At 61.3% G+C, this 26009-nt stretch overlaps 5 protein-coding genes across 8 annotated transcripts; 3 read left to right on the forward strand and 2 right to left on the reverse strand.

Moving 5' to 3' along the window:
- Positions 1-1736: 1736 nt before the first annotated feature.
- CARMIL2 (capping protein regulator and myosin 1 linker 2) lies at positions 1737-14703 on the forward strand. Its single transcript, XM_023210179.3, is given in 39 exon segments — positions 1737-2110; positions 2364-2455; positions 2548-2601; positions 2838-2900; positions 3006-3130; positions 3252-3343; positions 3540-3610; positions 3726-3799; positions 3939-4014; positions 4100-4188; positions 4308-4402; positions 4475-4561; positions 4641-4753; positions 4846-5022; positions 5024-5109; positions 5193-5297; positions 5480-5549; positions 5678-5759; positions 5861-5957; positions 6039-6096; positions 6233-6405; positions 6592-6754; positions 6835-6936; positions 7973-8101; positions 8187-8300; positions 8467-8627; positions 8703-8790; positions 8977-9120; positions 9253-9319; positions 9789-10024; positions 10915-11015; positions 11098-11458; positions 11540-11662; positions 13168-13204; positions 13363-13434; positions 13559-13780; positions 13937-14017; positions 14372-14449; positions 14540-14703. Coding segments are annotated over 39 exon segments (4311 nt in total). The 5' UTR covers positions 1737-2070; the 3' UTR covers positions 14653-14703.
- ACD (ACD shelterin complex subunit and telomerase recruitment factor) lies at positions 14646-17993 on the reverse strand. The gene is made up of 13 exons (XM_023210181.2): positions 17861-17993; positions 17254-17619; positions 17035-17177; positions 16834-16927; positions 16668-16744; positions 16506-16550; positions 16360-16394; positions 16059-16210; positions 15847-15943; positions 15685-15768; positions 15120-15496; positions 14896-14987; positions 14646-14818 (listed from the first exon to the last, which is right to left on the reverse strand). The coding sequence occupies exons 2-13, from the start codon at positions 17350-17352 to the stop codon at positions 14740-14742; spliced, it is 1374 nt and encodes a 457-aa protein (XP_023065949.1). The 5' UTR covers positions 17353-17619; positions 17861-17993; the 3' UTR covers positions 14646-14739.
- Positions 17994-18047: 54 nt separating this feature from the next.
- PARD6A (par-6 family cell polarity regulator alpha) lies at positions 18048-19893 on the forward strand. 2 transcript variants are annotated; one of them, XM_023210182.2, is made up of 3 exons: positions 18048-18224; positions 18578-18800; positions 19015-19893. In XM_023210182.2, the coding sequence occupies exons 1-3, from the start codon at positions 18162-18164 to the stop codon at positions 19764-19766; spliced, it is 1038 nt and encodes a 345-aa protein (XP_023065950.1). In that variant the 5' UTR covers positions 18048-18161; the 3' UTR covers positions 19767-19893. The 2 variants fall into 2 exon arrangements, with proteins under 2 accessions (XP_023065950.1, XP_023065951.1); XM_023210183.2 differs by having other exon boundaries at positions 18049-18224; positions 19018-19893.
- A 170-nt stretch (positions 19894-20063) lies between these two features.
- ENKD1 (enkurin domain containing 1) lies at positions 20064-25071 on the reverse strand. The gene is made up of 7 exons (XM_023210184.3): positions 23426-25071; positions 23139-23333; positions 22129-22301; positions 21059-21184; positions 20778-20941; positions 20539-20675; positions 20064-20440 (listed from the first exon to the last, which is right to left on the reverse strand). Exons 1-7 carry the CDS (start codon positions 23508-23510, stop codon positions 20280-20282), a joined length of 1041 nt encoding a protein of 346 aa, XP_023065952.1. The 5' UTR covers positions 23511-25071; the 3' UTR covers positions 20064-20279.
- On the forward strand, positions 23874-25809 carry C17H16orf86 (chromosome 17 C16orf86 homolog). Of its 3 annotated transcripts, none has more exons than XM_023210186.1 (4): positions 23874-24140; positions 24366-24595; positions 24926-25146; positions 25248-25809. In XM_023210186.1, the coding sequence occupies exons 1-4, from the start codon at positions 24039-24041 to the stop codon at positions 25649-25651; spliced, it is 957 nt and encodes a 318-aa protein (XP_023065954.1). In that variant the 5' UTR covers positions 23874-24038; the 3' UTR covers positions 25652-25809. The 3 variants fall into 3 exon arrangements, with proteins under 3 accessions (XP_023065954.1, XP_023065953.1, XP_023065957.1); XM_023210185.2 differs by having other exon boundaries at positions 23902-24146; XM_023210189.2 differs by having other exon boundaries at positions 23902-24146; positions 24986-25146.
- Positions 25810-26009: the final 200 nt, after the last annotated feature.

A 26009-nucleotide genomic window follows, 5' to 3' on the forward strand; every position in this document is an offset into this window, starting at 1 on the left:
GCATGAGCCACTACACCTGGCCAGAACCTGCATTCTTGGTTCCTTGGCAGTACTGTGTGAGACCTACTGAACTGTCACCCTACAAGCAGTTTGAGGGTTCTGTGTGGTCTTCGAGCCTTAGATTTTAATCCAAATTATGTCTCTTCGTGGCCAGGCATAGTGGCTCACACCTGTAATCCCAGCACTTTGGGAGGCTGAGGTGGGCAGATCGCCTGAGGTCAGGAGTTGGAGACCAGCCTGACAAACATGGTGAAACCCCATCTCTACTAAAAATACAAAAATTCGCTGGGCGTGGTGGCACGTGCCTAATTCCAGCTACTTGGGAGGCTGAGGCAGAAGAATTGCTTGAATCCGGGAGGCAGAGGTTGCAGTGAACCAAGATCTCCCCACTGCACTCCAGCCTGGGCAACAAGACCGAAACTGTCTCTAATAATAATAATAATAATAATTAATAATTAGCCTGGGCATGATGGTAGGTGCCTGTAATCCCAGCTACTCAGGAGACTGAGGCAGGAGAATCGCTGGAACCTGGGAGGCAGAGGCTGCAGTGAGCCAAGATTGTGTCACTGCACTCCAGCCTGGACCACAGAGCAAGACTCTGTCTCAAAAGAAACAAACAAACAAACCAAGTATGTCTCTTCAATCGGGGAGGCAGCAGGAACTCTCTGTGCAGCATCTTCTCCAGCTGACTCCTCTCTGTCACCCTTAGCTGTCTTTTCACCTCCGCCTTGCTGAGCTACGGGCAGGGTAGACCACTGATCCTTACCGCTTAAGTGGAGTTTAGATTGTAATAGAAGAAAAAAAAATGCAGCCTCTTCCTGTGAACCTTCCAGAATCTAGGTCCTGGTCTTTTAGAGGGCAACAGGCTAGCAGGCCCTACCCCATGACTGTCTGACCCCTCTCAGCCCTGGAGACACTAGCTTATCTCTCTCTCTGGCTGCCCCTCCCAAACTCTCTCCAGCTTGGGGAGAAGGCAGACACAGGAAGACCCCCATGTACCTGGAGGACTCACTCCAGCGCTGTATGAAGTGCTTGGGGTTCAGGACTCACCTTAGCCCCAGGCTGCCCCCCTGAAGGCCCCAGGTACACCCTCACCTTCAGCCTTGACCCCACCTCTGCAGCAAGGAAGGGCGCTGGAACCATCAGGCTTTTTTTTTTTTTTTTTTTTTTTCAGACAGGACCTGGCTTTGTCACCCAGACTGGAGTATAGTTGTGCGATCTCCGCTCACTGCAACCTCTGCCTCCCAAGCTCAAGCGATCCTCCCACCTCAGCCTCCCAAGTAGCTAGGATTACAGACACACACCATCACACCGGCTAAGTTTTATTTTATTTTTTTTGTAGAGACAGGGTCTCCCTTTGTTGGCCAGCTTGGTCTCAAACTCCTTGGCTCAAACGTTCCTCCCGCCTTGGCCTTCCAAAGTGCTGGGATTACAGGCGTGAGCCACGGCGCCCGGCCCCATCTGGCATTTTTTCCCACCTATTCAAAATGTCTTGGATCTGTAACACGGTCACGGACTCCAGGTTCGGAGCAACGGGCAGGACCCCTGGTGTTGGCAGATATCAGACGCTCCTTGCTGAACAGTCCCCCTTTCTGCCAGGCGCCTCGTCCACCTCCGCAGCCTGGGCTTTGGAGGGGACCAGCCTGGGTGGGCCGCGGGGATCCCCGGGCAGGCAGCGTCCCCTGGTGTTGGTGGCAGGGACTGCGGGGCGGGGTGGAAGCAGGGGGCGAGGACCAGCTGGAGGCCCGCCATACGCGCCACCCTCCCGGCCACGCCACTCCCCACCGCGACGTCTACCCTGGCGGAGAAGCTCCTGGGCGACAGGGTGGGAGGGCAGGTGGGACTCGGCCCCCTTCCCACAACCCCGCTCCCTGGAGAGCTCTAGGGCCGCGAGGCCGGGGCGGGGAGGGGCCGGACCGGGGGCGGCCTGGCAGGAAGCGGCGCGCACCTTCCGCCGCCGGGGGAGCAGGTGGCTGCCGTGCGGGTCGGGGCCCCTGGCTTCCTGTGTGCGCGCTCGTCCGCTGCTGTTTCCCGCCGGAGCTCGTTGGGCCTCCCCAGCCTACCCTGCCCATGGCCCAGACCCCCGACGGCATCTCCTGTGAGCTGCGAGGTAAGCGCTGGCTCTTCCCGCCTTCTTGGCTGGGAGGAAGTAGTGCAGCCCCAAAATCAGCGGCCCACCCAGCGCCCCGGAGGGCCCGGTCAGAGGTCCTCTCTGCTCCCCAGGAGGGCGGGCGCCCCAGATCCTCTCCCCTCCTTCCTCGCTGGCCGCAGATTAGCCCCAGGGCCCCAGCCTGGCACAGACTGCGGGCACCAGTGGCTTATGTGCAAGGACCGAAGTCATCCAGCAGGCTGCCCTTCCACAGGCGAGATCACCAGGTTCCTGTGGCCCAAAGAGGTGGAGCTGCTGCTGAAAACCTGGCTACCCGGGGAGGGTGCTGTGCAAAACCATGTCCTGGTATGGGGCAGGGGACAGAGCTGGGGAGGCAGCTGTGGCCCCACAGAAAGAGCCTCTTGTTCTGCCCAGGGTATCAGACTGTCTTTCCCCAGGCGCTGCTACGATGGAGAGCCTACCTGCTACACACCACCTGCCTCCCGCTGAGGGTGAGTCCCAGGGCCTGGCCACACCTCCCACCCTCCAGCAGCTACCTCAGCAAGGGGCTGCATCTGCAGTCTTTCTTGGCCTTGTGGGCCCTGACTTTGCACCAGCAGTCGGCTCCCGGCAGCCAACAGGAGTGGAGTCCAGGCAGGTCTGGCTCTGCTCCAGGCTGCCCAAAGGACTGGGCTTCCATGAGGGCTGGGTTTGGGGCTTGGTCCCAGCTGATCTAGGCGCTTCCTAGGTGGACTGCACATTCAGCTACCTGGAGGTCCAGGCCATGGCGCTGCAGGAGACACCCCCTCAGGTGAGACACCTAGCACCCCACCTGGGCCTGCAGCCTGGTCTTCATGCTACCACCATCACCTGCGCCCATGCGTGGAGCCGGGGCCCAGTAGTCCCCCTTCCCTAGGTCACCTTTGAGCTGGAGTCCCTGCGTGAGTTGGTCCTGGAGTTTCCTGGTGTGGCCGCCCTGGAACAGCTGGCCCAGCATGTGGCTGCAGCCATCAAGAAGGTCTTCCCTCGCTCGACCCTTGGGTGAGGCCTGGCAAATTTGAGGGGCTGACAGGGAAGGAAGGAGGAGGGAGTGCATGAGAAGGGCCGCTTCCCATCCCAGAGGCTGGAAGTCCCTTGCCTCCTTCTGCTTAACCCCTACCAGGAAGCTATTCCGGAGGCCCACACCTGCCTCCATGCTGGCTCGGCTGGAGAGAAGCAGCCCCTTGGAGTCCACTGGCCCCTGCAGCCCCTGTGGTAAGGGCAAAGGCAGGGCCACAGGCCTTCCAGCCTGCCCCAACTCTGCCTCCCCAGACCCACAAGCTGGGGGATCCCCACACTGGACAGAGCCATTCAGGTCACAGCCACCACCTAGCCTGTGGGTCTGGTCTTCCTCCATTGCTGACCTTTTGTCTCTCTCCTTCCCCCCATTGCACCCCTGTCCCCTCCCCAGGTGGCTTCTTGGAGACATATGAGGCTCTGTGTGACTACAATGGCTTCCCTTTCCGAGAGGAGATTCAGTGGGTGAGGGTAGGGCCCTTTTGGAGGGCTCTGGAGACATCTGGTCCCCCATGTGTGCTGAGCCCCTCCCTGCCCCTTGTGGTCCCAAGCAAATTGTAAGCATCTCCTTCTTGCCCAGGATGTGGACACCATCTACCATCGCCAGGGCTGCCGCCATTTCAGCCTGGGAGACTTCAGCCACCTCGGCAGTCGGTGTGCAGCCTGCCAGGATGGGAGAGGAGGACAATCCCGGGGCCCATATCCCTGGGCCTCATCTCCATGGAGGGGCTGCTGGGCCTGGGACCTGGCTGGAGGGCCCTGAGCTCTGTCTCTCTTTCCACCCTCCCACCAGGGACCTGGCCTTGAGTGTGGCTGCCCTATCCTACAACCTGTGGTTCCGGTGCCTCTCCTGTGTTGACATGAAACTGGTGAGGGGGTGGGGGGTAAGGGCAGGGAGGGGCCAAGGGTGTGAGCCAGGGTGCAGCCCGTGAGCCGCCACCCTCTGCTTCTCAGAGCCTTGAGGTCTCAGAACAGATTCTACACATGATGAGTCAGTCATCGCACCTGGAGGAGCTGGTGCTGGAGACCTGCGGCCTGAGGGGGTGAGGGGACAGGGCAGGGCTTGGAGAGGAGAGTCTAGGGGCTTGGGATTGGGGGCTAGTGGACTGGAAGGGGTTGGCAAGCCAGGGGCAGAATCTCATGCCTGGGGTCTGGTCCCCAGAGACTTTGTCCGACGACTGGCCCAGGCTCTGGCGGGACACTCGAGTTCTGGGCTGCGGGAGCTCAGCCTGGCAGGGAACCTGCTGGATGACCGAGGTATGGATGAGCCTGGGGACCGCAGGGGGGGCAGCAGGAGGTGAGACCCATGTGGCTGGTCCCACCCCCTAGGCATGGCTGCACTCAGCAGACACCTCGAGCGTTGTCCAGGAGCCCTGAGGAGACTCAGCCTCGCCCAGACAGGGTTGACGCCGCGAGGTAGGCTGGATGAGGGAGGGGGTGAGGGGAGGGGGGTGGGGGTCTGCTCAACTGCTGAGCCACCCCACCCCACCACCAGGAATGAGGGCTCTGGGCCGGGCACTGGCCACCAATGCTGCCTTCGACTCCGCCCTGACCCACCTGGACCTTTCCGGGAATCCCGGGGCGCTGGGGTCCTCCGAGGACAGTGGGGTAAGTGGCTGTCTTCAGGGTGGGAGCCTGGGGTTGCTCGGAAGCCCTGGGAGGCCATCTCCGACTCCATCCCACCCCTGTCCTCCGGCCAGGGCCTCTATAGCTTCCTGAGCCGTCCTAACGTGCTGTCGTTCCTGAATCTCGCAGGCACCGACACCGCCCTGGACACTGTGAGGGGGTGCTCCGTGGGGGGATGGATGATCGACAGGGCGGACTGGAGGGCGGGACAGGGAGGGCTCGGTCCCCCCGCGGGTGCAGCTAACAGCCTCCCCCCCGCAGCTCTTCGCAGCGCTGTCCCGAGGCTGCTGCACCAGCCTTACCCACCTCGACGCTTCGAGGAACGTCTTCTCCCGCACGTAAGGGGGACCTGTCGGGGCCGGGGGAGGCTGCTGGAAGCCGCCTCCTTGCTCCCCCAGGCCCACCTTCCCACTTCCCCCAGGAAGTCCCGCGCTGCGCCTGCCGCGCTGCAGCTCTTTCTCAGCCGCGCGCGGACGCTGCGGCACCTGGGCCTGGCGGGCTGCAAGCTGCCTCCGGACGCGCTCAGGTCAGTGTCTGACCCCGGCCACGCCCCTGCGGGCGCTCCAACCCCGCCCTGGCCTTCGCCCCTCCCCGCTCCTGCTCCGGTTGCTCCCACAACCTCCCCCAGATCCTGGCCCTGCCTCCTTCGTTCGCACCCTGGAGCCTCCTGTCCCAGCTCCCGCCACCCCCTGTAATGTCCCCTCCCAGGGCTCTTTTGGATGGCCTCGCGCTCAACACGCACCTCCGCGACCTGCACCTTGACCTCAGCACTTGCGAGGTGAGCGCCCTCCCCCAGAGAACACACATTAGGAGTGGCCCTGGGAGGCGGGAAGGCAGGGCTGTGGGCCGCCTACCCCTCCCCACTCGCGGCCTGAGTGGGTCCCATCTCCCACCTCCCACATCCAGCTGCGCTCGGCCGGCGCCCAGGTGATACAAGACTTAGTGTGCGATGCAGGCGCTGTGAGCTCCCTGGATCTGGCGGATAACGGTGAGGCTGCACGGGAGCCCATCCTCGCATCATCCACTCGATTCCTAATCCCCACCCTATCCTTGCAACTTCGCCTCGTGCGTGACCCGAGTCACCCCCAGGCTTCGGCTCGGACATGGTGACTCTGGTGCTGGCCATCGGGAGAAGCCGGTCCCTGAGACATGTGGCACTTGGAAGGAACTTCAACGTCCGGTGCAAGTGAGCCCCCACCCCACTCCTAGGCCTCCCAGACAACACCCTGCCGCCCCTGTCCCCCACAACTGCGGCCTCTGCCCGCAGGGAGACCCTGGATGACGTCCTGCACCGGATTGTCCAGCTCATGCAGGACGACGACTGTGTGAGTTCACGGGACCTTGCAGGGTCCTCGGGCAATTAGACCCCTTTGGTCCTCCCTTCTCTTGTTCCCTCAGACCCTGTGACCTGCCCTCACTGACCCCTGACTCCAGCCATCAATGGCTTTCTCTTAACCCCAGCCTCTTCAGTCTCTGTCAGTGGCTGAGTCTCGGCTGAAGCTGGGCGCCAGCGTCCTACTCCGGGCCCTAGCCACCAATCCTAACCTGACTGCGCTGGATATCAGCGGCAACGCCATGGGGGACGCGGGCGCCAAGTTGCTGGCCAAGGCGCTCCGGGTCAACTCCAGGCTCCGGTGGGCGGGGTCAGAGGGGTGGGACCAGCGGGCAGGGGGCGCGGTGGAGAGGTGGGCACCGGGCTAAGGGGCGGGACTGAATGAGGCGGAGCAAATGGAGCAGGTAGACGAGGCGAAGAGAGGAGGCCCAGGGTTGGGTGGGGCGTTGTGGAGCTCTGTCCCTGACTGAAGCCAGGCCCGGCCCAGGTCTGTGGTCTGGGACCGGAACCACACATCTGCTCTGGGTCTGCTGGACGTGGCGCAGGCGCTGGAGCAGAACCACAGCCTGAAGGCCATGCCTCTGCCACTGAACGATGTGGCCCAGGCACAGCGCAGCCGCCCTGAACTGACAGCACGTGCAGTCCATCAGGTGGGCGTCCCCCTCTTCCCTTGTCCTTCTCTGCACAGTGGCTCTGTCCCTCGGCATTTCTCAATACCCCTTACCCCTAGATCCAAGCCTGTCTCTTGAGGAACAACCGCGCAGACCCTGCCTCTTCTGATCACACGACCTGCCTTCAGCCACTTGGTCTGGTCTCAGACCCCTCAGAGCAGGTCAGTGTCCCCTTCCCAACCACGAGAGGTAGGGCATGAGGAGACCTGTGGCATCCGGGAGCCTCCATGAGTCAGAGGGTCTGACTTTCCTGGAACTAGGGTGCCTGAACCCTGCTGTCCCAGACAAAGTCTCTCTCCTTGATCTGGAGATGGCTAAACACCCCTTAAATAGCTCTCCAAATGACACCCTTGGCTGCATAACGTTAAGCATGTAAACAGGGTGTCCTGTTAAAGAGGAATTTTTATGTCCTCCCTCAGTTTTCCCCCAATTATAACCCCATCTCTGACCTCACATATCCAGAGCTCCTCTCTCCTCTCCATTGTGTGTCTAAACCCAGCTGCTCCTTCACTGTTTTCATCTCCCTCCACTACCTTATCTATTGGAGGTGTTTCCACCTCTCCATTCCCAAATACCTCTTCTGTCCTAAGCTGCAGAGCCCAAAGGTCTTAATCCAGACATCCTGCAGAGCTTCATGCTGTGCACTTCTCCAAGTGATGTCATCATCTCCCACAAATCCTGTTCTCTACCCTGGAGCCCAATTCCACTGGTGCCCACAGCCACCCAGTGCTGTGGACAGAGGTTGGGGCATCCTTCCAGGTCTCTCTTGGTCACACTGGAGCCCTCATAGCCCTCCTTCATCCTGCCTCTAGACCAACCTTCCAACATGCCACTCTTTACCCCCACACCAATTATCCCTTGCTCCTCCTGGTCCCTCCTCCAGGGCTACTCACTCCCTTTTCCACCCCTCTCCCAGTCTGTCCTCTGTGTGGACAGACTCAGCTTCTAAAATACAGACATGATTTACAACTGCTTTCCTTCCTATTCTGGGCACTTAGGAAGTATATATAAAGTCCTTAAAATGAACCAAAGCAACAGATAGTTCCTTCCCTCCTTGAACAGATAGGGTTCCAAATTGGCTGGTCTAAGAGTGCCAGCTTCAGGACTTCCCTCTGTTAAAGAGCCTGGGAGGAAGGCAGGCAGGATCTGGGAGACTGGGAGGGAGCTAGGCTGAGACTGATCCCCATTCCCCCCCAGGAAGTGAATGAATTGTGTCAGTCGGTGCAGGAGCATGTGGAGCTGCTGGGCTGTGGGGCTGGGCCCCAGGGTGAAGCCGCTGTGCGCCAGGCCGAGGATGCCATCCAAAATGCCAACTTCTCTCTCAGTGTGAGCACTCCCCCTCCTGCTACGAGGACCATTCCCCTCTTAGTCAGCTGTCAGCTTGCAACTGCTTTTCCTCTTTGGCCCTCAGATTCTCCCCATTCTATATGAAGCTGGAAGCTCCCCAAGCCATCACTGGCAGCTTGGGCAGAAGCTGGAGGGCCTTCTGGGACAGGTGGGCGAGGTCTGCCGCCAGGACATCCAGGTGAGAGGGTACTCCTGCCCCAGCCCCACCTCCATTTGCAGGTTTTACCCCCATCCTTTAGTTTTAACCATGATATCCCCTGACTCAATATTCTGTTGGAGTTGGAGCCTCAAGCCAGCAGCCTGGTGTCTAGACATATCCTTATCATGCTCTGACCTTTGTCCAGGACTTCACTCAGGCCACACTGGACACAGCAAGGAGCCTCTGCCCACAGATGCTGCAGGGATCCAGCTGGAGGGAGCAGCTAGAGGGGGTCCTGGCAGGCTCGAGGGGCCTCCCGGAGCTGCTCCCAGAGCAGCTGCTGCAAGATGCCTTCACTAGGCTCAGGTAGGCTGGATGGGGCTGGGCTGGGCAAGGCTAAGCAAAGCCAGCCCATTAACCCCTGTCCTCTCCTGCCCTTAGGGACATGCGGCTATCAATCACAGGGACCTTGGCAGAGAGCATTGTGGCTCAGGCTTTGGCAGGCCTGAGTGCAGCCCGGGATCGGCTGGTGAGGGGGAGATGTGCACACACTTTCGTGCAAACACACACATGCAGTGACTTGGCCATCTTCCTTGCAGGGGCTCTGTAATGTCTTCTGGGGTCATGTAGCGTAGGGCTATTTCAGGGTCCCCTTAGCACCAATGGGTTCATGGCTGAGGCCCTACCTGCCATCTTTGGCTGCTTGGTATTGCAGGTGGAGAGTCTGGCTCATCAGGCAACAGTGACAATGCCCCCTGCCCTACCGGCACCGGATGGAGGTGAGCCCAGCCTCCTTGAGCCTGGGGAATTGGAAGGTCTTTTCTTCCCCGAGGAGGAGAAGGAAGAGGAGGAGGAGAAGGTAAGTAGTTTTAGAACACGGGGCATAGCACTCCCAATCTTTCCATCTTGCTGTGGAGTGTGGAAGGTGAAAGGCAGTTCTTTTGGGGTGGTGCTCTCCTACCTCAGGCTGAGTTTGTGCCCTCCCCACCAGGATGACAGTCCTCCACAGAAATGGCCTGAGCTCAGCCACGGTCTTCACCTGGTTCCCTTCATTCAAAGTAAGTCAGAGCCTTGGGGAAGGGAGTTTACATGGGTGGGCTGAAGCTCCATTAGACTGGGGACCCGGGTACCTGGATGAATTCATTCAGCCTTGTCTCGGTACCCCCCAGCCCTTGACTGGGCCAGGCCAGGACCCCCGTGCACCCTGCAAAGCTGGGGTCTGCTGTGGTCAGCCCGGGGCGGGACGTGGGCAGACTAGGGACAGGACACCGGCTCGACTCGCCTCCCCCATGCCCCTTTCCCTACCCCCGGGACGCGCATGCTTGGCGGCGGCGCGGAGCCGCGCTCGCTCGGGGCCGCGCTCAGCACCACGGACAGCGGCGGTGGGGGAGGGGCGGAGGGGCGGGGGGACGGGCGGCGTAGCCGGGCCCCTCCCCGCGCCCTGGGCGGGTCCCCCGCCGCCCTAGCGCCTCCGCCGCCACCTCCCCGGGCTCGGCGTTCGGTGCTCTTCTGGTGCTGTCCCCTCAGGTGCTGCTGAGGAAGCGGAGCCGGAGCCCGAGCTGGCGGCTCCGGGAGAAGATGCGGAGCCGCAGGCTGGGCCGTCCGCGCGCGGCTCTCCGAGCCCTGCCGCCCCCGGGCCCCCGGCCGCCCCACTGCCCCGCATGGACCTGCCACCGGCGGGGCAGCCCCTGCGCCATCCGACCCGGGCCCGGCCGCGGCCGCGCCGCCAGCACCACCACCGCCCGCCGCCGGGGGGCCCCCAGGTGAGCACCCTTCCCCCACTCCGGAGCGCGTGTAATTGGGGATCGCGGGTGGCCCGGCCTTTCCCCATGGGTGGTGGCGGTCAAGGAGAGGGGTTGGCAGGGGCCCAAGGCCACCTGGTCGTGAGGCCGTGGTCACATCCTGGCTTCTTCCTGGCCACCCCGCACCCCAGGCCATGCCTGTGCGGGACCATGGGTGTGCGGGTTCCGTTCGGGGTGTGCCTGGGTGTGGGACTCCGCCTCGGGGCGGCCCGCGGCCTCCGTGGCTGCGCGAGAGAGGGTGTCCGTCCTCCCTCCCTCCCCCGGGGCTGCTGAGAGATGCCGGGCAACCGGGTAGCCGGGCCGTGGGGCCAAGCCTGCGTCTGCTGCGCGTCCGGCGGCGGCGCGTGTGGGGAGATGCGTGTGTGGGCTGCAAGCCCGCGGGGGCAGCGGGCACTGGCGGAGGGCGGGGAGGAGCTAGCTTGAGGCCCCCCAGAGGGTCTGACGCAGCAGCCGGCGCCACTGAGCCGGCAGCAGGCCGGGTGGAGTGGGGGTGGGGTGGGGGACACTGCAGGGAACTGTTCGGAGCAGAGCTGGTGGCAAGTGGGAATGGGTGACCCCGGGGGCACGTGGGGTCTAAGTTTGCTGGTGACCGGGTGGCTCGGGCATGTAGGATACTCTGTGGGACAAGGACGGGTGTGGACTGGGTGTGCGGGAGCCAGCAGCGGGTGAGGAGTGTGTGAAATCTGGCGTCTCTGTCCAGCAGCAGGACAGTAGGAGGCTGGTATCAGCAGCCTCTAGGGTCACCCCAGCCTGGAATCCGGGAGTTACTCAGTCCAGGCTGCCGGCCAGGGGCGAGGGGAGAAGCCAGAGTTGCACTCAGCCCTGACTCCTGACCCCATGATGCCCCCCAGGTGCCCCCAGCCTTGCCGCAGGAAGGGAATGGGCTCAGTGCCCGCGTGGACGAGGGCGTGGAGGAATTCTTCTCCAAAAGGCTGATCCAGCAGGATCGCCTGTGAGTGAGGGGCATCTGCTGGGGGTGGGAGAGGGTGGGGTGCCTGATGGGCTTTCTCACTCACTGCTGGGTGTCCCCACAGCTGGGCCCCCGAGGAGGACCCGGCCACTGAGGGGGGCGCCACTCCTGTCCCCCGTACACTGCGAAAGAAGCTGGGCACCCTCTTTGCCTTCAAGAAGCCTCGTTCAACGCGGGGTCCACGACCTGATCTAGAGACCAGCCCTGGGGCAGCTCCCCGAACCCGAAAAACTACGTTTGGTGACCTACTGCGGCCGCCAACCCGTCCCAGCCGTGGTGAGGAGCCTGGTGGGGCTGAGGGGGACACCAGCAGCCCTGACCCTGCCCGCAGGAGCCGACCTCGCTACACCAGAGATAGCAAGGCCTACTCAATGATACTGCTGCCTGCTGAGGAAGAGGCAACGCTGGGTGCCAGACCCGACAAGGTGAGGCTTGCTGATGGCAGGGAAGGCACTTCTGGGACCCAGGGCATGGACTCTCTCCAACCCGAGCATCTCTGTCCCTAGAGGCGGCCCCTGGAGCGGGGAGAAACAGAGCTGGCTCCATCCTTTGAACAGCGGGTACAAGTAATGCTGCAGAGGATAGGCGTCAGCCGAGGCAGTGGGGGTGCCGAAGGCAAGAGGAAGCAAGTGAGTTGGGGGGACATGACCATGAAGTAAGAGGGCAGGTGGCATGCTGTGGGTGACATATGTGGCCAAGATGGAGGAGACTCATGACAGGTCTAATTGTCAGTTCTACTCCGTCCTCCTCAAAATGGTTACAGAATCGACCTTTCTTCCCTCTTGGCTTCTCAACCCAGGCACAGGCCACCAGTATCTCCTCTTCGGACCTGAGAAAGTCTTTTCTCTGCAGGTCTAACAGAAATCTAAGACCTGGGCTGGGTGCTGTGGCTCACGCCTGTATTCCCAACACTTTGGGAGGCTGAGGCAGGTGGATTACCTGAGGTCAGGAGTTAAGAGACCAACCTGGCCAACAGGTGAAACCCTGTCTCCACTAAAAATACAAAAATTAGCCGGGTGTGGTGGTGGGTACCTGTAGTCCCAGCTACTTGGGAGGCTGAGGCACAAGAATTGCTTCAACCTGGGAGACAGGTTGCAGTGAGCCTGGATCGTGCCACTGCACTCTAGCCTGGACAACAAGAATGAGACTCCATCTCAAAAAAAAAAAAGAAAAGAAAAAAGAAAAGAAAAGAAAAAAAAAAGAAAAATTCTGACCTTGTCACCTGTACTTGAAATAGCAAGTCCTCCAGGGGCTTCTTCTCAAGACACTGTTCAGACTTCACACCCTGCTTGGGGGCCCTGTGGGGTCTTGGCCCTGGCCACCTTAAAACCTCACTGCTTTCCTCCCCTAGGTGCAAATCAGAACCTCCACACACGTCCCTGGGTGGTCTGGATGTCCTCCCTGCCTCACCTCCAGTCTCTAATTGTGGGTTACACCAGGTCCCTCCTCAGCCATCCCTGCATTGCCTGCCCATGGTTCTTCCCTGACTCTCCTCTGTGGCCACCCTGCTCATCATGTTGATCAGGCCGGTCTTGAACTCTCGACCTCATGATCCACCCACCTCAGCCTCCCAAAGTGCTGTGATGACAGGCATGAGCCACAGAGCCTGGCCAGTTTTACCAATTTCTTTTTTTTTGAGACGGAGTCTCGCTCTGTCCCCCAGGCTAGAGTGCAGTGGCACCGTCTTGGCTCACTGCAAGCTCCGCCTCCTGGGTTCACGCCATTCTCCTGCCTCAGCCTCCTGAGTAGCTGGGACTACAGGCGCCTGCCACCGCGCCCGGCTAATTTTTTTTGTATTTTTAGTAGAGACGAGGTTTCACCGTGGTCTCAATCACCTGACCTTGTGATCCGCCCATCTCGGCCTCCCAAAGTGCTGGGATTACAGGCGTGAGCCACCGCGCCTGGCCCATTCAACATCTTAAAACAAAACAAAACAAAACAAAGCATGAAGTTGGCCTGAATTTAGAAACATTGAAGTGTGTGAAGAGTTCTAAGAGGGCTGGACTGGGTTTGCCATGTTCTCGTCCAGCCCATGGTGGGCATTCAGTGGCTGGATTATGAGAACAAGGATGAACAAAAGGCTAGGGTTTGGGGCTAGGGCAGGGCTGGAATCTGATTGCCCTGTTTCCTACAGAGCAAAGATGGTGAAATCAAGAAAGCTGGCTCAGATGGTAAGTGGGACCCTGGGGTGTGGCAGTACATTTGCTGGGAGGTGTCCTTACAGACAGCCCCGAAGGGCTGCTCTCCTGGGGGAGGAAGGGGAGAGGCCAGGTTTTTCTTCCCCTCACCTCCAAGGTCAGGTACCTGAGTCCCCAGCTCCGCCTTGCAGGTGACATTATGGACAGTTCCACGGAGGCCCCTCCCATCTCGATTAAGTCCCGCACCCACTCTGTGTCTGCTGGTGAGTGACGGCCACTGTGTGTGTTGGTAGGGGGAGCAGGGACAGGCAGGAGCGGGGTCAGACCGTTGTTCAGACGTATCTCCAAGACCTGACCAGGTCTTGGCTGACACCCTTCTCCCCACAGACCCCTCCTGCAGACCCTGCCCAGGGAGCCAGGGGCCCGAGTCTGCCACCTGGAAGACACTGGGGCAGCAGTTGAATGCAGAGCTCAGGAGCCGTGGTTGGGGCCAACAGGATGGTCCAGGCCCTCCCTCTCCTGGTCAAAGCCCAAGTCCCTGCAGAACCAGCCCCTCCCGAAACAGCCTGGGCCTCCCAGAGGACCCTTGCTTGGGCCCTAGGAATGAAGGTAGGCAGGCACCCGATTCCCCATCCCAATCCTGGGTTGGGTGCTGGAGGAGTTCCTGCTGGGAACTCAGCTCCTCTAAGGACCCTGAGGGTGGGAGGCAAGGGCTGGAGTGGGGACAGCTGTTGGAACACCCCCTGATTCCCTGGCCTCCCTCAGATGGCCAGCTGAGGCCGAGGCCTCTCTCGGCAGGGCGGCGAGCAGTGTCTGTGCATGAGGACCAGCTCCAGGCCCCTGCTGGTGAGGGGAGACACCTCCACGTGTGCTTGAATGCAGGAGATGCGGGAGGGTGGGCTTCTGGGGCTCCCTTCATGGCTTTGGTCCTTGGAGGGAGCCACCAGTGTGTGAGGGCTCAAGAAATCAGGGCGCCAGAAGGCCAGGTGCAAGGGTTTGACAATAAGCCCTTTCAACTAGCACTGGCTCCATGTCCCGAAGAGCAGCCTCTGTCAGGGATGAGGACGCAGGGATGGGGGCTGCTCTGAAGGCAGCAGTGTGTGAGCGCATGCTTACATGCACTGGAGGTGGAAGAGAGGGGCAGGGGACGGACAGACCCCGAGCCTTAGCACCTACCCCAAGCCTTTCTGTGTCCCTTAGAACGGCCCCTGCGGCTGCAGCGCTCCCCGGTCCTCAAACGCAGGCCAAAACTTGAGGCACCTCCATCCCCAAGCCTAGGTAAGAGGGGGGTCCAGGCCAGCTGGGAGGGTGGCAGGACTGCTTAGCCCAGCCCTGAACCTTCCTCTCTCCCCCTCCCTCTCCTCACAGGATCTGGCCTTGGAACGGAGCATCTGCCCCCACAGCCCACAGAGCCCTCCAGCCCTGAGCAGAGTCCTCCCTCCCCAGCCACAGACCAAAGAGGCGGCGGCCCCAGTCCCTGATCCTCTCCTCTCCTGCCGCATGAGATTATTTTATTAAAAAACTCGAAGGAAGCAGAGTGTGGAGCGGTATCTGTCCTGCGTGACCTCTCACATTGGAGTTGGCTCAGACTCTGGCTGTGGATCCATCAGAAAGTGCAAGGCCCAGGCCATGAGCTGGGGAGGAAGCCTGGAAAGAAACCACAGCTGCAGGTCAATGGAGCCTGGGACTAGTGACCAAGAGTGGGGGCAGACCCAGGAACTCACCTGGCAGCTTGGACCCGAGCACAGAGGGACATGCAGGGTGGCTCATACTCATATTGGAAGGCAGAACCATCACGATGCCTCTTTGGGGGTTCCTGAAAGGGGTATGGCGTCTGGGGAAGAGCTAACAAGGACCCCAACCCCATCCAAGGCTACCCATGCTCCCTCCCAGCTCCACCTCAGGCCTTCCTCATTCCACCCTCCAGCTGCAGAGGGGCTAAGCTCACCCAGACAGGGCAGGGCTCCTGGGCTCCCTTGGTAGCTCCGGTCCTAGGAGAAGGCCGCTGATTCTTGCAGGGCAACCCTACAAACTCCTTGAACTCCAGGCTAGGTTTCTGGGGCCTGGTCACAAGAGCCTGGTGTGGACTGGGGACATGGCCACGGGGTGAGAGACTGGGAGTGCAGCTATGAAGTGGGGAGCTGGGGGTTTGACTGGGGTGTGGGGACCTGGGGATCAGGGGGGCAGGGGCTGCGCAGATGGCTGGTGGGGGCTGGGAGCTGCTCCTCTGCCCTGGGTCTGGAGCAGCCAAGGACAGGGCAGGCAGAAGGCTGATGCTGGTACCACTTTCCTCGGATGACATGTGGCCGGGTAAAGCTGGGGTTCCTGAGGAGGAGGGGACTCATTGTAGGCACAGCCCTCTCCGCTTAGAGCAGCTGAGTGGCCTGCAAGCTCAGATAGGACTGCAGGGACCGTGTTCATCCCCCGCCCGCCGTGCAACTTGAACAGCATCCTGCGCAGCCCGGGAACCTGACAGACGGCAGTGAGTGCCTGTGGCGTGTGCATCACCTCACCTGAGGAACTGGGTGAGGAAGGAGAGGCTATGAGGGTCAGAGATAGGTCCTGCAGAGCCGGGTCTGGTGGGGGCAGCTCAGGGCCTGGGGGGTTCAGGAAGGCTTATCAGCACTGTGGACCTGGGCCCCAGGTATCCCCCCAACCTCTCCAGTCCCCCTTACCCTGTGTCCTCTGACAGGGGCCTAGAGAGCTCAGAATTAGCTGGTCATTCTCAGAGATGCATAGCATTGAGCTGGGGACAGTGTACACAGCTTCTCCCTGTGGGACATAAACTCTGTAGGACAGGCCCATTTACTCTCATGTCCTGTGGGACAAGACCCTTGCCCAACTCCTCACCCTGACATCTCCCAAGAAAAGCCCCAGACTGACTGACCGTAGCCTTGCATCGTGAGGCAGCCCAGTGGGTGAGCGGGGGTGCTGTGCAAGGGCCCTCCAGCGTCAGGCAGCTTTCAGCCAGGCACACGAGCGCCCCCTGATGCTCCTGATCCTCCCGCATTTCATCCAGAAGCTGGGACAGTGATAGGCCTGGGGACAGGGGACCATGGGATGAGTCAAGGCTTAGAGGAGAGGACCAGGAGGGGAAGTGGGAGGAGAGCTTATTGAGGAAGCGGGAGTTTAAGGCTGGAGAGGTCACTGCACAGGGTGTTAGGACGGCTGGCCAAGCCCTACAGTACCTGCATTGGACGAGGTGGACTCTGAAAGGTGCTCCCTACAGGAAGAGAGTGGCCAGGACTCAGGAACCATGCTGAAGCCCGTCTACCCAGATACACCAACCCCTCACCAAACCACACGTGGCCCCCGAGCCCAACCCCAGACTCACTCAAGGCATTCATAGAGCTTTTTCTGAACATCTAAGTCTTGGTTGCTAAGAAAAAGACAAGGGTAGTTAATGGGGGCCCAAACCCTCCTACCCCAAAGGCTTCTGCCAGCGCCGGCCAGGCTGGGGTGGGGAGAGTTGCTGGAGGGCAAAGGCATCACTTACCAACCAGGCACCCGTAGCCGGGGCTGCTCCGTTGGCAGCAGGCTGAAGCGGTCCACCTGGAGATAGAACTCTGCGGGCTAGAGGAGTTCGGGGGGAAGGGGAGGTCTCAGGAATCGTCACGAAGAGTCATGCCCGGTAACCCGCCCAAGGCAGTCTCACCACTCACCGCGCCGCCCTCAGCGACCTGGATATGAACCCCGCAGTCCTGCAGCAGCAGCAGCCGGCCCTCTGTCCCGCGGAAGCCGAACTCCTTCTCCTCCCTGCGGCGAGCAGGACCCTCACTGCCGGGCCCACCGGAACACAAGGCCCGCCCACCTCGCGCTCTCGGGCGGGACTCCGACCTCCGGAGCCGCGCGGGGCCTCTCACCAGTCCGAGGTGTCCAGGGCCTCCCGCGTCACCAGGCATCGGACACTGTAGGTCCCGTCAGACACAAGCAGCGTGGCCCCGAGGTCGGACGCATCAGGGGCGTGGGATGGGCCCGCGGCCGCGGCCTCGGCCTCCTGGAGAACCTGACGGCAGCGAGCAGCGTCAATCCCACCACCCCGGGCCTCCGCCTCGGTCTCCGGGCCCTGAGTGGGGGCTCACCTCGAGCAGCTGCCCGGCTCGTGGACTGGAGAGTGTCTCTGACCCCAGAATCAGTTCTCGAATCCAGGGCCGTAGGACCAGCCTCCCCGAACCTGCCATCCCGGCGGCTGCACCGAGCGGAGGCAAACCGCCCGGGTTTCCCGCGGGCGCCGAGGCCCCGCCTCTCCTCGGAAGAGGAAGCGCCTTCGGCTGGGCGGGGCCTGAGGAGGAGGCCCCGCCCACGCACACCCCGCGCCTGCCCAGGAGAGCGTCCTGCTCGGGAGCTTACGTGGAGACTCCTGCTGGTCCACGGGATGCTGGCCCGTTTACTCTCATCGCTGCGTCACTCCGACAGCGGCCCGGCGTTTCGGCCGTTCGTCAAGATGCCTGTGGTACCGAGAGGGAACAGAACAAGAGCTGGTCCGGTCTCTGGAGAGGGATCCAGGGCCGGGGCCTGCGGCCGAGTGCCGTCCATTAAGTTGACTCGAAACCATTTCAGCGCCGTGTGACCCCCGAGGGGTTCAGCACATATTTATTATGACTCAGTTTCCTCATCTACACAATGCACGGTCTTGTAAGGCCAGTGGAAATAAGAGCACACACACACACAACGCCCAATAAATGGTACCTCCTTGGCTCTCCCCTCGGATTGGCCGAGCTCTCCTCGCCAGACTCCGGGGGCGCGTGGACCTCAGCGTGATGACGCAAGAGCGGAGGAAGGCTCCTCTCCACCCCCGGCTCCGTTTCCTAGGAAACGTGAACTCCGCGTTCCACTCTGCGTCGCTGCCCCCTTGACGTCAGGCTCCGGATGGGAAGGCGGGGCGTGTGCTACCGCCAGGGGCGGGGCGGCGCGGGCGGGCCGGCCGGGCTGTGCACCTGCGCCTCGGCGGGCCGCCTGGGGCACCGTCCCCGGCCCGCCCGGCCCCGCCATGGCCCGGCCGCAGAGGACTCCGGCGCGCAGTCCCGATAGCATCGTCGAGGTGAAGAGCAAAGTAAGGGCTCCTCCGGCCTCGGCCCTAGGCGCTCCCAATTCCCTCTTTCTCCCCTTCCCAGCTCCTTGGTCCCCGCCACCTCTTCCCTCTATCCTCCAAGTCCCATTCTGCATTTCTGCTCGCCTTCCCCCATCCATCTTCCTTCCTCCACTGCTGGTCTCCAGATCTCTCTGTGGCCTGAGTACCTGGAGGGCGGTGAGAAGACCTTGGACAGCGTCCCTGGTACTGGAGCTGAGGTCTGGGCTTAAGGCTGCCGCTTTTGCGGCAGCCGGTATCTTTCCCACCCCTGCCAGCCTGCGGTGAGAAAAGGGCGCAGGCTGTCCTGACTCCTCTCCCCCAACCCCGACTTCCAGTTTGACGCCGAGTTCCGACGCTTCGCGCTGCCCCGCGCTTCGGTGAGCGGCTTCCAGGAGTTCTCGCGGTTGCTGCGGGCGGTGCACCAGATCCCGGGCCTGGACGTGCTACTTGGCTATACGGATGCTCACGGCGACCTGCTGCCCCTCACCAACGACGACAGTCTGCACCGGGCCCTGGCCAGCGGGCCCCCACCACTGCGCCTATTGGTGCAGAAGCGGGGTGAGAAAGGGTACAGTGGGCAGCCTCTGTGGGGTAAGGTGCCTGTGGGGCAGGTCTACAAGGGTTAGTCCATGCCCAGGGTACCCACGTGTCACCCTCTGCAGTCCCTGCCCTTGACCTGACCTCCAAGTGGTAGGAAATAGCTACAGTGGCCCCTGTAAAGAGCCCAAGTCGGGGAGCAGGTCTCTGATCTCAACACCCACCTCTTCTGCAGCAGAAGCTGACTCCAGCGGCCTGGCTTTTGCCTCCAACTCTCTGCAGCGGCGCAAGAAAGGGCTCCTGCTGCGGCCAGTGGCACCCCTGCGCACCCGTCCACCTCTGCTAATCAGCCTGCCCCAAGATTTCCGCCAGGTTTCGTCAGTCATAGATGTGGACCTACTGCCTGAGACCCACCGACGGGTGCGGCTGCACAAGCATGGTTCAGACCGCCCCCTGGGCTTCTACATCCGAGATGGCATGAGTGTGCGTGTAGCTCCCCAGGGCCTGGAGCGGGTTCCAGGAATCTTCATCTCCCGCCTGGTACGTGGGGGCCTGGCTGAGAGTACAGGGCTGCTGGCGGTCAGTGATGAGATCCTTGAGGTCAATGGCATTGAAGTAGCCGGGAAGACCTTGGACCAAGTGACGGACATGATGGTCGCCAACAGCCATAACCTCATTGTCACTGTCAAGCCGGCCAACCAGCGCAATAACGTGGTGCGAGGGGCATCTGGGCGTTTGACAGGTCCTCCCTCTGCAGGGCCTGGGCCTGCTGAGCCTGATAGTGATGATGACAGCAGTGACCTGGTCATTGAGAACCGCCAGCCTCCCAGTTCCAATGGGCTGTCTCAGGGGCCCCCGTGCTGGGACCTGCACTCTGGCTGCCGACGTCCTGGTACCCGCAGCTCTCTGCCCTCCCTGGATGACCAGGAGCAGGCCAGTTCTGGTTGGGGGAGTCGCATGCAAGATGGTAGTGGCTTCAGCCTCTGACAGGCAGGATGCAGCCCCATGCCACTCCAAACTGCTGGGACATGGCAGGGACTTCACAGTGGGGGTTTTTAGCTGGATCCCAGGGCTCCCTCAGCCTGGGGAACATTAAAGGTTTTCTACAAATACAGTCTTGGTCCTTCTGTGTCCCAGTCCCAGCCTCCTCCCTGGTCCCACCAGCTTGTCTTCTGCTCTGGACTAAGTCCAGAGTGACAATGGGGAGAACTTCCTGCAATCAAGCAGCAGGAGGGCCACCAGGCTTGGCATTTTTAGGGTAAGAAAAGCTCTTATGGAAACAAATCCTGTGTACCAAAGGTTTAATTTTGACAAAGCGGTTAAAAGGCTGGGGTGGCCCTTCTGCAGCCACTGGTGGCTGGGAGGAGTGCTCTAGGGACACTGGCCACCCCCCTGCTCCTGTCCTCAGACCTCTGCTCTGGGATTGGGTCCCACCCTGTCCTTTGCAACCATGTGGCGATCCTCAGCATGGAGCTCCCTGCCACTGTCCCTCAGAGGGACTCAGGTGTCCATCTTCACGAAGACTTTGGGCCGAGAAAAGATCTTGATGGCCTCCTCTACCTGCACCAGTTTCCGGTCCAGCTCAGCACGGTGGCTCTGGGCTCTCAGTGAGTCTGCCCTGGCAGGCAGCAATACCAGCTCACGCAGCAGCTGGCTCTGGTCTACAGGGGGCCCGGGAACAGTGAGAACAGTGAGTGTTGGGCAGGGGTGCCTGGTCCCCAGTGGGGTCCCCCTCCAGCCTCCCTGCCCAGGTACTCACTCTGGAGCAGCTTGGTCAGTGTTTCCAGCCGCTGGTTTTCAGGCATGCGTGTGTGGCCTGGGGGCATGGCAGGGTCTGGCTGGCTCTGCTTGCGAGCCTCAGCCTCCCGCTGCCACAGGTCCCTGCGCTCCAACAAGCTGTGGGTACACAGGTTCAGGGTTGATGACCCCAGGGCAGAGGTTGGTTCCCGCCCTCCACAGGTGTCTCCCTCACCCTGAGTGTCAGGCAGTGAGACCTACTAATGCGGCACATGGCCCTTCTGTGTGGCATTGTAGTGCTCCTGGGCCTGCCGCTGCTGCTCTAGCACTTGTGCCAGGACCTGCAGCGAGCGGGAATGCCTCCGGGGGGCCCTCTTTGCAGCTCGTGCATTGTGACGAATGAAGTCCACCCCCAGGCCTGGCTCCTGCAGGACACAGCAAGTGTGGGTGGGGGCAGACAGCATTAATGTTGTGTCCCTGAACCCCCACCACACACCGGGAATGCTGCCCAACCACCATCCAGCCCCCACACACCCTCTCACCTTAGCTTTGGGACCTGGTGGTGTTGGCTGAGGACTAGGTACACGGGGTGGTGGGAGGCCAGGGCCACAGCGGGAGTGCGCCCGCAGGAAGTGGGTAGACTCTGTCCCAAAGGCAGGGCCAGGCTCCTGGAGGGCAGGGCACAGCAGAGAGACCAAGCAGGCTGAGGTCTGGGGCTCCAGCTGCAAAACCCTGGCCCTCTTGGCCCTTCTGACCTTTGCATCCGTGTCCCTCGGGCCCTCTTCCCTCTTCAAGAGACACTTGTCCTCCTCAGCACACAAACGTGTGAGTATGTCACATTTTTAAGAAAACAACAAACCATCTCTCCTTCCACCTCAGTACTGGCCCACCTACCACTCTCTTTTATCCTTCCTAGCCAAGCTTCCTGGCTCTAGCCCCGCGAGGTTCCTGATGGCTGGCCTCCAAGTCCTCAAATCCAGGCGGTCACTTCCTTGGTCTCGTTGTCCTCAACCTGATCGTCAATAACTCCTGGGTCTCACTCCTGAGATCCAGGCCTGAATTTCCATCTGCTTCCTGGACACACTCCCACCCCCTGGGAGCCCCACAGATGCTTCAGCCCCGACACATTGGTGTGACCTTGCCTTTCCTCTCACGCCTGCTCCTCCTGCTGAGTCCCTGGATGGAAGGATAGTGCTACTCTCTACCCGAGACAGAGCCACCCACCATACCCCTGCCCTGCCCACTGTCCTCAGAAATAAGGACTGAAAAGTGGCTTTTGCGGCCCCTGATGTGGGCCCAGCTGACTTCTTGGCCTAACTTCACGCCCTTCTTTCCTCACGGTGAACTGTACACCTAGCATCTCCACTGCTGTGTGCCCTGTGGTCTGTGAGGTTCCATTTTTTGGGAATGTTCTCCTCTGCTGTCCCCTTGACTAACTGCTGCTTGCCCCTCAGGATCAGCCCTGCCATCACCACTTCTGAGAAGCCCCCCAGCCTTGCCCTGCAGCAGAGCCAGGGTCTCTTAGTTCCCTCCCTCCCCAGAACTCGGATCAGGGTATAGTTGCCTATTGGCCAACGAAAGGATAATACTTCTGGCTCCCTGGAGCAGGTACCTGGAGCTGGGCCTTGACCCGGGACTCCACCTTGTCGTACTTGGGTGAGCGCCACAGAGCTTTCAGGGGCCTGGGCTGTCCATGCTCCCGGCTGCGCTCCTGTTCTCTGAAGCGCTTCTGAATCTCCCTGATCCGCCTCAGGTTCTCCTTCTCATGGTCTTTAGGGTCCTTCCCTGGAGAAAAGATGCCACCAGGCTCTGCCCTACATAGGGCCCACACAATCCAACTTCCACTAGTTCACACACAGGCCTGCCCCCTGCCTCCTACAGAAAGAGTTCCCTTCCTCATGTAGTATTTCAGGATGACTGTCTCCATTATTATTATTATTATTTGAGACAGGGTCTCACTCTGTCATCCAGACTGGAGTACAGTGGCATGATCACAGCTCACTGCAGCCTTGACCTCTCCAGCTCAAGTGATCCTCCCACCTCAGCCTGCTGAGTAGCTGGGATTACAGACACATGCCACCATGCCAGGCTAATTTTTATATTTTTTGTAGAGATGGGGTTTCACCATGTTGGCCAGGCTGGTTTCCATCTCCTGGGCTCAAGTGATCCGCCTGCCTGGGCCTCCCAAAGTGCTGGGATTCCAGGAGTGAGCCATTGCGCCCGGGTGATTTTCTCCATTATTACAGTGAAGTATACCATAGATCATCTCATATATGACATTCATCTCTTGTTCTTTGTCTCCCACCTTGACTCAATGATGGCTCATGCTCATCTTCAACCCTGTGTTCTAGCACCTATATGGCCTGGCACACAGTAGGCACTCAACAAACAAATTTGACGGGTAATAAATGCACGAAGCAGAGCTAGGGCTTCGTGGGAACTACCTTATTCAGTTCACTTCCTTCGAGAAGGTAGCACATTTCTCCCTCTTTTATAGTTGGGGAAACTGAGACTCAAGAGATGCAAAGCCTGGGCCCAGGTCAGGGCGGAAAGGGCAGCTGCTTTTGATCTCTTTCCACCCCGCATTGCCTCTCTGCCCCTTCTTCCATTCCTGGGACTTACTCTTGAGAGAGGCCCCAGGACCTAGGGAGATCCCCTCGAGTTGCAACAGCACGTCCCCGACGCCGCGCCGGCCGCGCTCTAGGATCTCTCGGGCACCGGGACCGATGCGGGGGCCACAGGGAGCGGTGGCGTCAAGGGCCCGGTCCGAGGTCAGCAAGTCCAGCTTCAGCGCGTTTCCCTCGAGGCGCCCTTGAGCTGTGGGGCGGAGCCGGGCGGAGTCCAGGGCTCAGAGGTGGAGCCGGGGCCGACCCCCGAGCGTCGCACCACCGCCGAGCCCCCGGACTCACCCGAGGCCGGCCGCCGGTAATAGTCAGGGCAGAGCGTCGGGTCTGGGGGGATGGGCCCCGAGATGCGGGACGGGCCCTCGCACATGCCGCCGGCGCCACCCAGCAACGGTGCCCCGAGGCCTGCAGGGCTGTGCACCTCCCTCCCCGGGCCCCCTTCCCCAACCCCGGGCCTCCTCCCTCGCCCAGGACCCTGACCCTGCCGTGCCCGTCACTCCCGGGCCCCTGCCGGTCCCCGCCTGGGCCCCGGCCTCGCTCGCCGCCTCCGCGACCTCTCCTCCCAGCCCACTTCTCGGTCCTGCTCGCGGCCTCTCCCCCGCAGCACTCGGGCAGGGGCACACTCGAGAGGTTTTGCCGCCAGCCGCTGCCACCCGACGGGAGTTGTTGTTGCCGGGCAACCGTGGCTTCCGTCCCCGGGGTCAGGGTCCACTGATCCTGGCGCAAAGCGTCCTGGGGCTTGTAGTTTCCGCCGAGTGTGGGCTCCGCGGTCGCCGGTTTCGCTTCCCAGCTCTGCCCTCGCTTGCTGGCCGGTCTCCGGGGTCAGCGCGGGGCCACTATCCAGCCGCTCGGGGCCCTCCCCAAGCAGCTGTGGAGGATGCACTGAGCCTGCGCAGCCATGGCCTCGGCAGGGGCGGAGAGGCGGCCGGGGGTCCAGGAGGCTACGGTCGTGGGGCAGGGACAGCTCGCGGAGGACCCCGGCAGCGCTCAGACCTCCGAGGTGAAGGTCAGGCTGTTTAACCTTCAAACACGGGGCCGCAGCGCTCTGAGAGGCGGAACTCTGAGCCCCCCAACCCGCTAACTGCCAGGCTGGGCCCTCCAGGCGGGGAGGGGCACAGGCTGGTGTCATTATTCCCGTTTCGGTGTCTAATGTTAGGTGTTCAGTGACGGATCCCTATGTCCTTTGCCCGACCATGGTGACCGATGGCCTGTGTGTCACCTCTAGTGTCCAGTGGCGGGAGAACATTTCCTGGTGCCAGCCCATGAGGCCCGCGGAACCCAGGGTGAAGACCAGCGCCCAGCAGGCGCAGCTTCGGAGCTGGAGCTCCAGGAGGAAGGACCCAAGCTGGGGGAGGAGAGACCCAAGGCGGAAGCCGGGGCGCTAGAGGAGAGAGGCCCCAGGCCCGTGGTCTCCATTGTGAGGCCCCGTCATGGTCCAAAGAGAAAGCCTGTCAAGTGAGGGGGCTCTGGGGGAGGAGGAGGGGAAGGAGCTGCAGGCCCGGGGTTGGGGCACACACCCCAGTAGCATTCCTGATTCCTGCACTCCTGCAGGAAGGATTCTTGTCCCCTGCCACTACCATCACTCTCTTCTCCCTTCTTCAAGAGCCCCCGTGGAGGGAGCAGCAGGAGAGTGGGAGCTTCAGGGTTTGTAGGGGACTGGGCTCACTGGCCTCTAAGCCTCTTGGGCCTGGGGCCTCATTGACCAGGAAAGGGGCAGGCGTCGAGTCCTGGGGCGGTGGGCAGGCTGGGGTATTCCCTGGGTCAGGTCTCTTGTCCCTGGCTCAGGTCCCTCAGCCTCCCGGGCCTTCGTGCCCATCCCAAGGCTGAAGCTGAGCTGCCACCCAGGCTGCCGCTGCAGGAGGAGGAGCCAGAGGGCAGCCAGAGTGAGCCCTCACCATCTGCCAGACAGCACAAAAAAGCCAAGAAGCGCAAGAGCCTGGGGGCTCCCGTGCTCCACGCTGTGGCCAGCACAGTGTCTGCACCCTTAGAGACATTGGGGCTGGAGCGTGAGTGGCAGTCCCTGGGCTGTTCCTTCTCCCCCTGCCTGTGGGGCCCTACATGGCACAACCTGGCGCTCTAGCCTCTGCCCTGCCCTGGGTCTTTGCAGGAAAGGCCCAGCGCCTGCGGCCCCTGTACCAGTACATCAACTATTGCAACCCCGAGCTGAACCAGGCAGGGGAGGGGGACAGGGAGGCCGAGGTGGAGGCAGAGGCAGAGCTGGCCCTGGTTCCCGAGGAGGCAGGTGTGGAGCAACTGCAGGCCCTGCTGCCCTTGGCAGGTGAGCTGGGCCCAGGCCTCACTTTGCCCTGTCCCAGTCCATTAGTGACCCCTATCCATGCTCTGGCTCCCCTCGGAGAGGAGGCTGGAGAGGAGGCTGGGGGCTTGCCCAGCTTGGGGGTGAGTGACCACCACAAGGCTGAGGTGGATAAGTCAACCCAGGTGGACATCGACAAGATGCTGAGTGTCTGCACTGCTCCGCTTGTCCCCCCGCTCTCTCCTCAGTACAAGTGACTGTCCCGCCCCACTGGTGGCTCCCCTCCTTCCATGCCTGAATTTGGCTTCAGGCTTCCTGTGGGCCTAGGCCCTCTGGTGGAGGGGGCAAATTTGGCACCTGCCCCCACTTGGGACTTTGGGCTTGCTGAAAATAAATATTTTTCTTTTTCAAAGACTTTGTGATTCCCCAGATAGGTTTCCTGAACTGGGAAAGAGGATGGAGGACTCAACAGTGCAGGGTTTGAGGCCTGAATGGTCATCTGCATCACCTGAGACTTTGACAATGACAGATGCCTTTGTGCCGCCCCATGCCTCACTGAATTGGGGTGGACCTGGTACTGTGTGTTTAGGTGAATCTGAGGGTCAGGCGGCTAAC

This window comes from Piliocolobus tephrosceles, chromosome 17, assembly GCF_002776525.5.
Source record: "Piliocolobus tephrosceles isolate RC106 chromosome 17, ASM277652v3, whole genome shotgun sequence".
Classification (NCBI taxonomy): Eukaryota; Metazoa; Chordata; class Mammalia; order Primates; family Cercopithecidae; genus Piliocolobus; species Piliocolobus tephrosceles.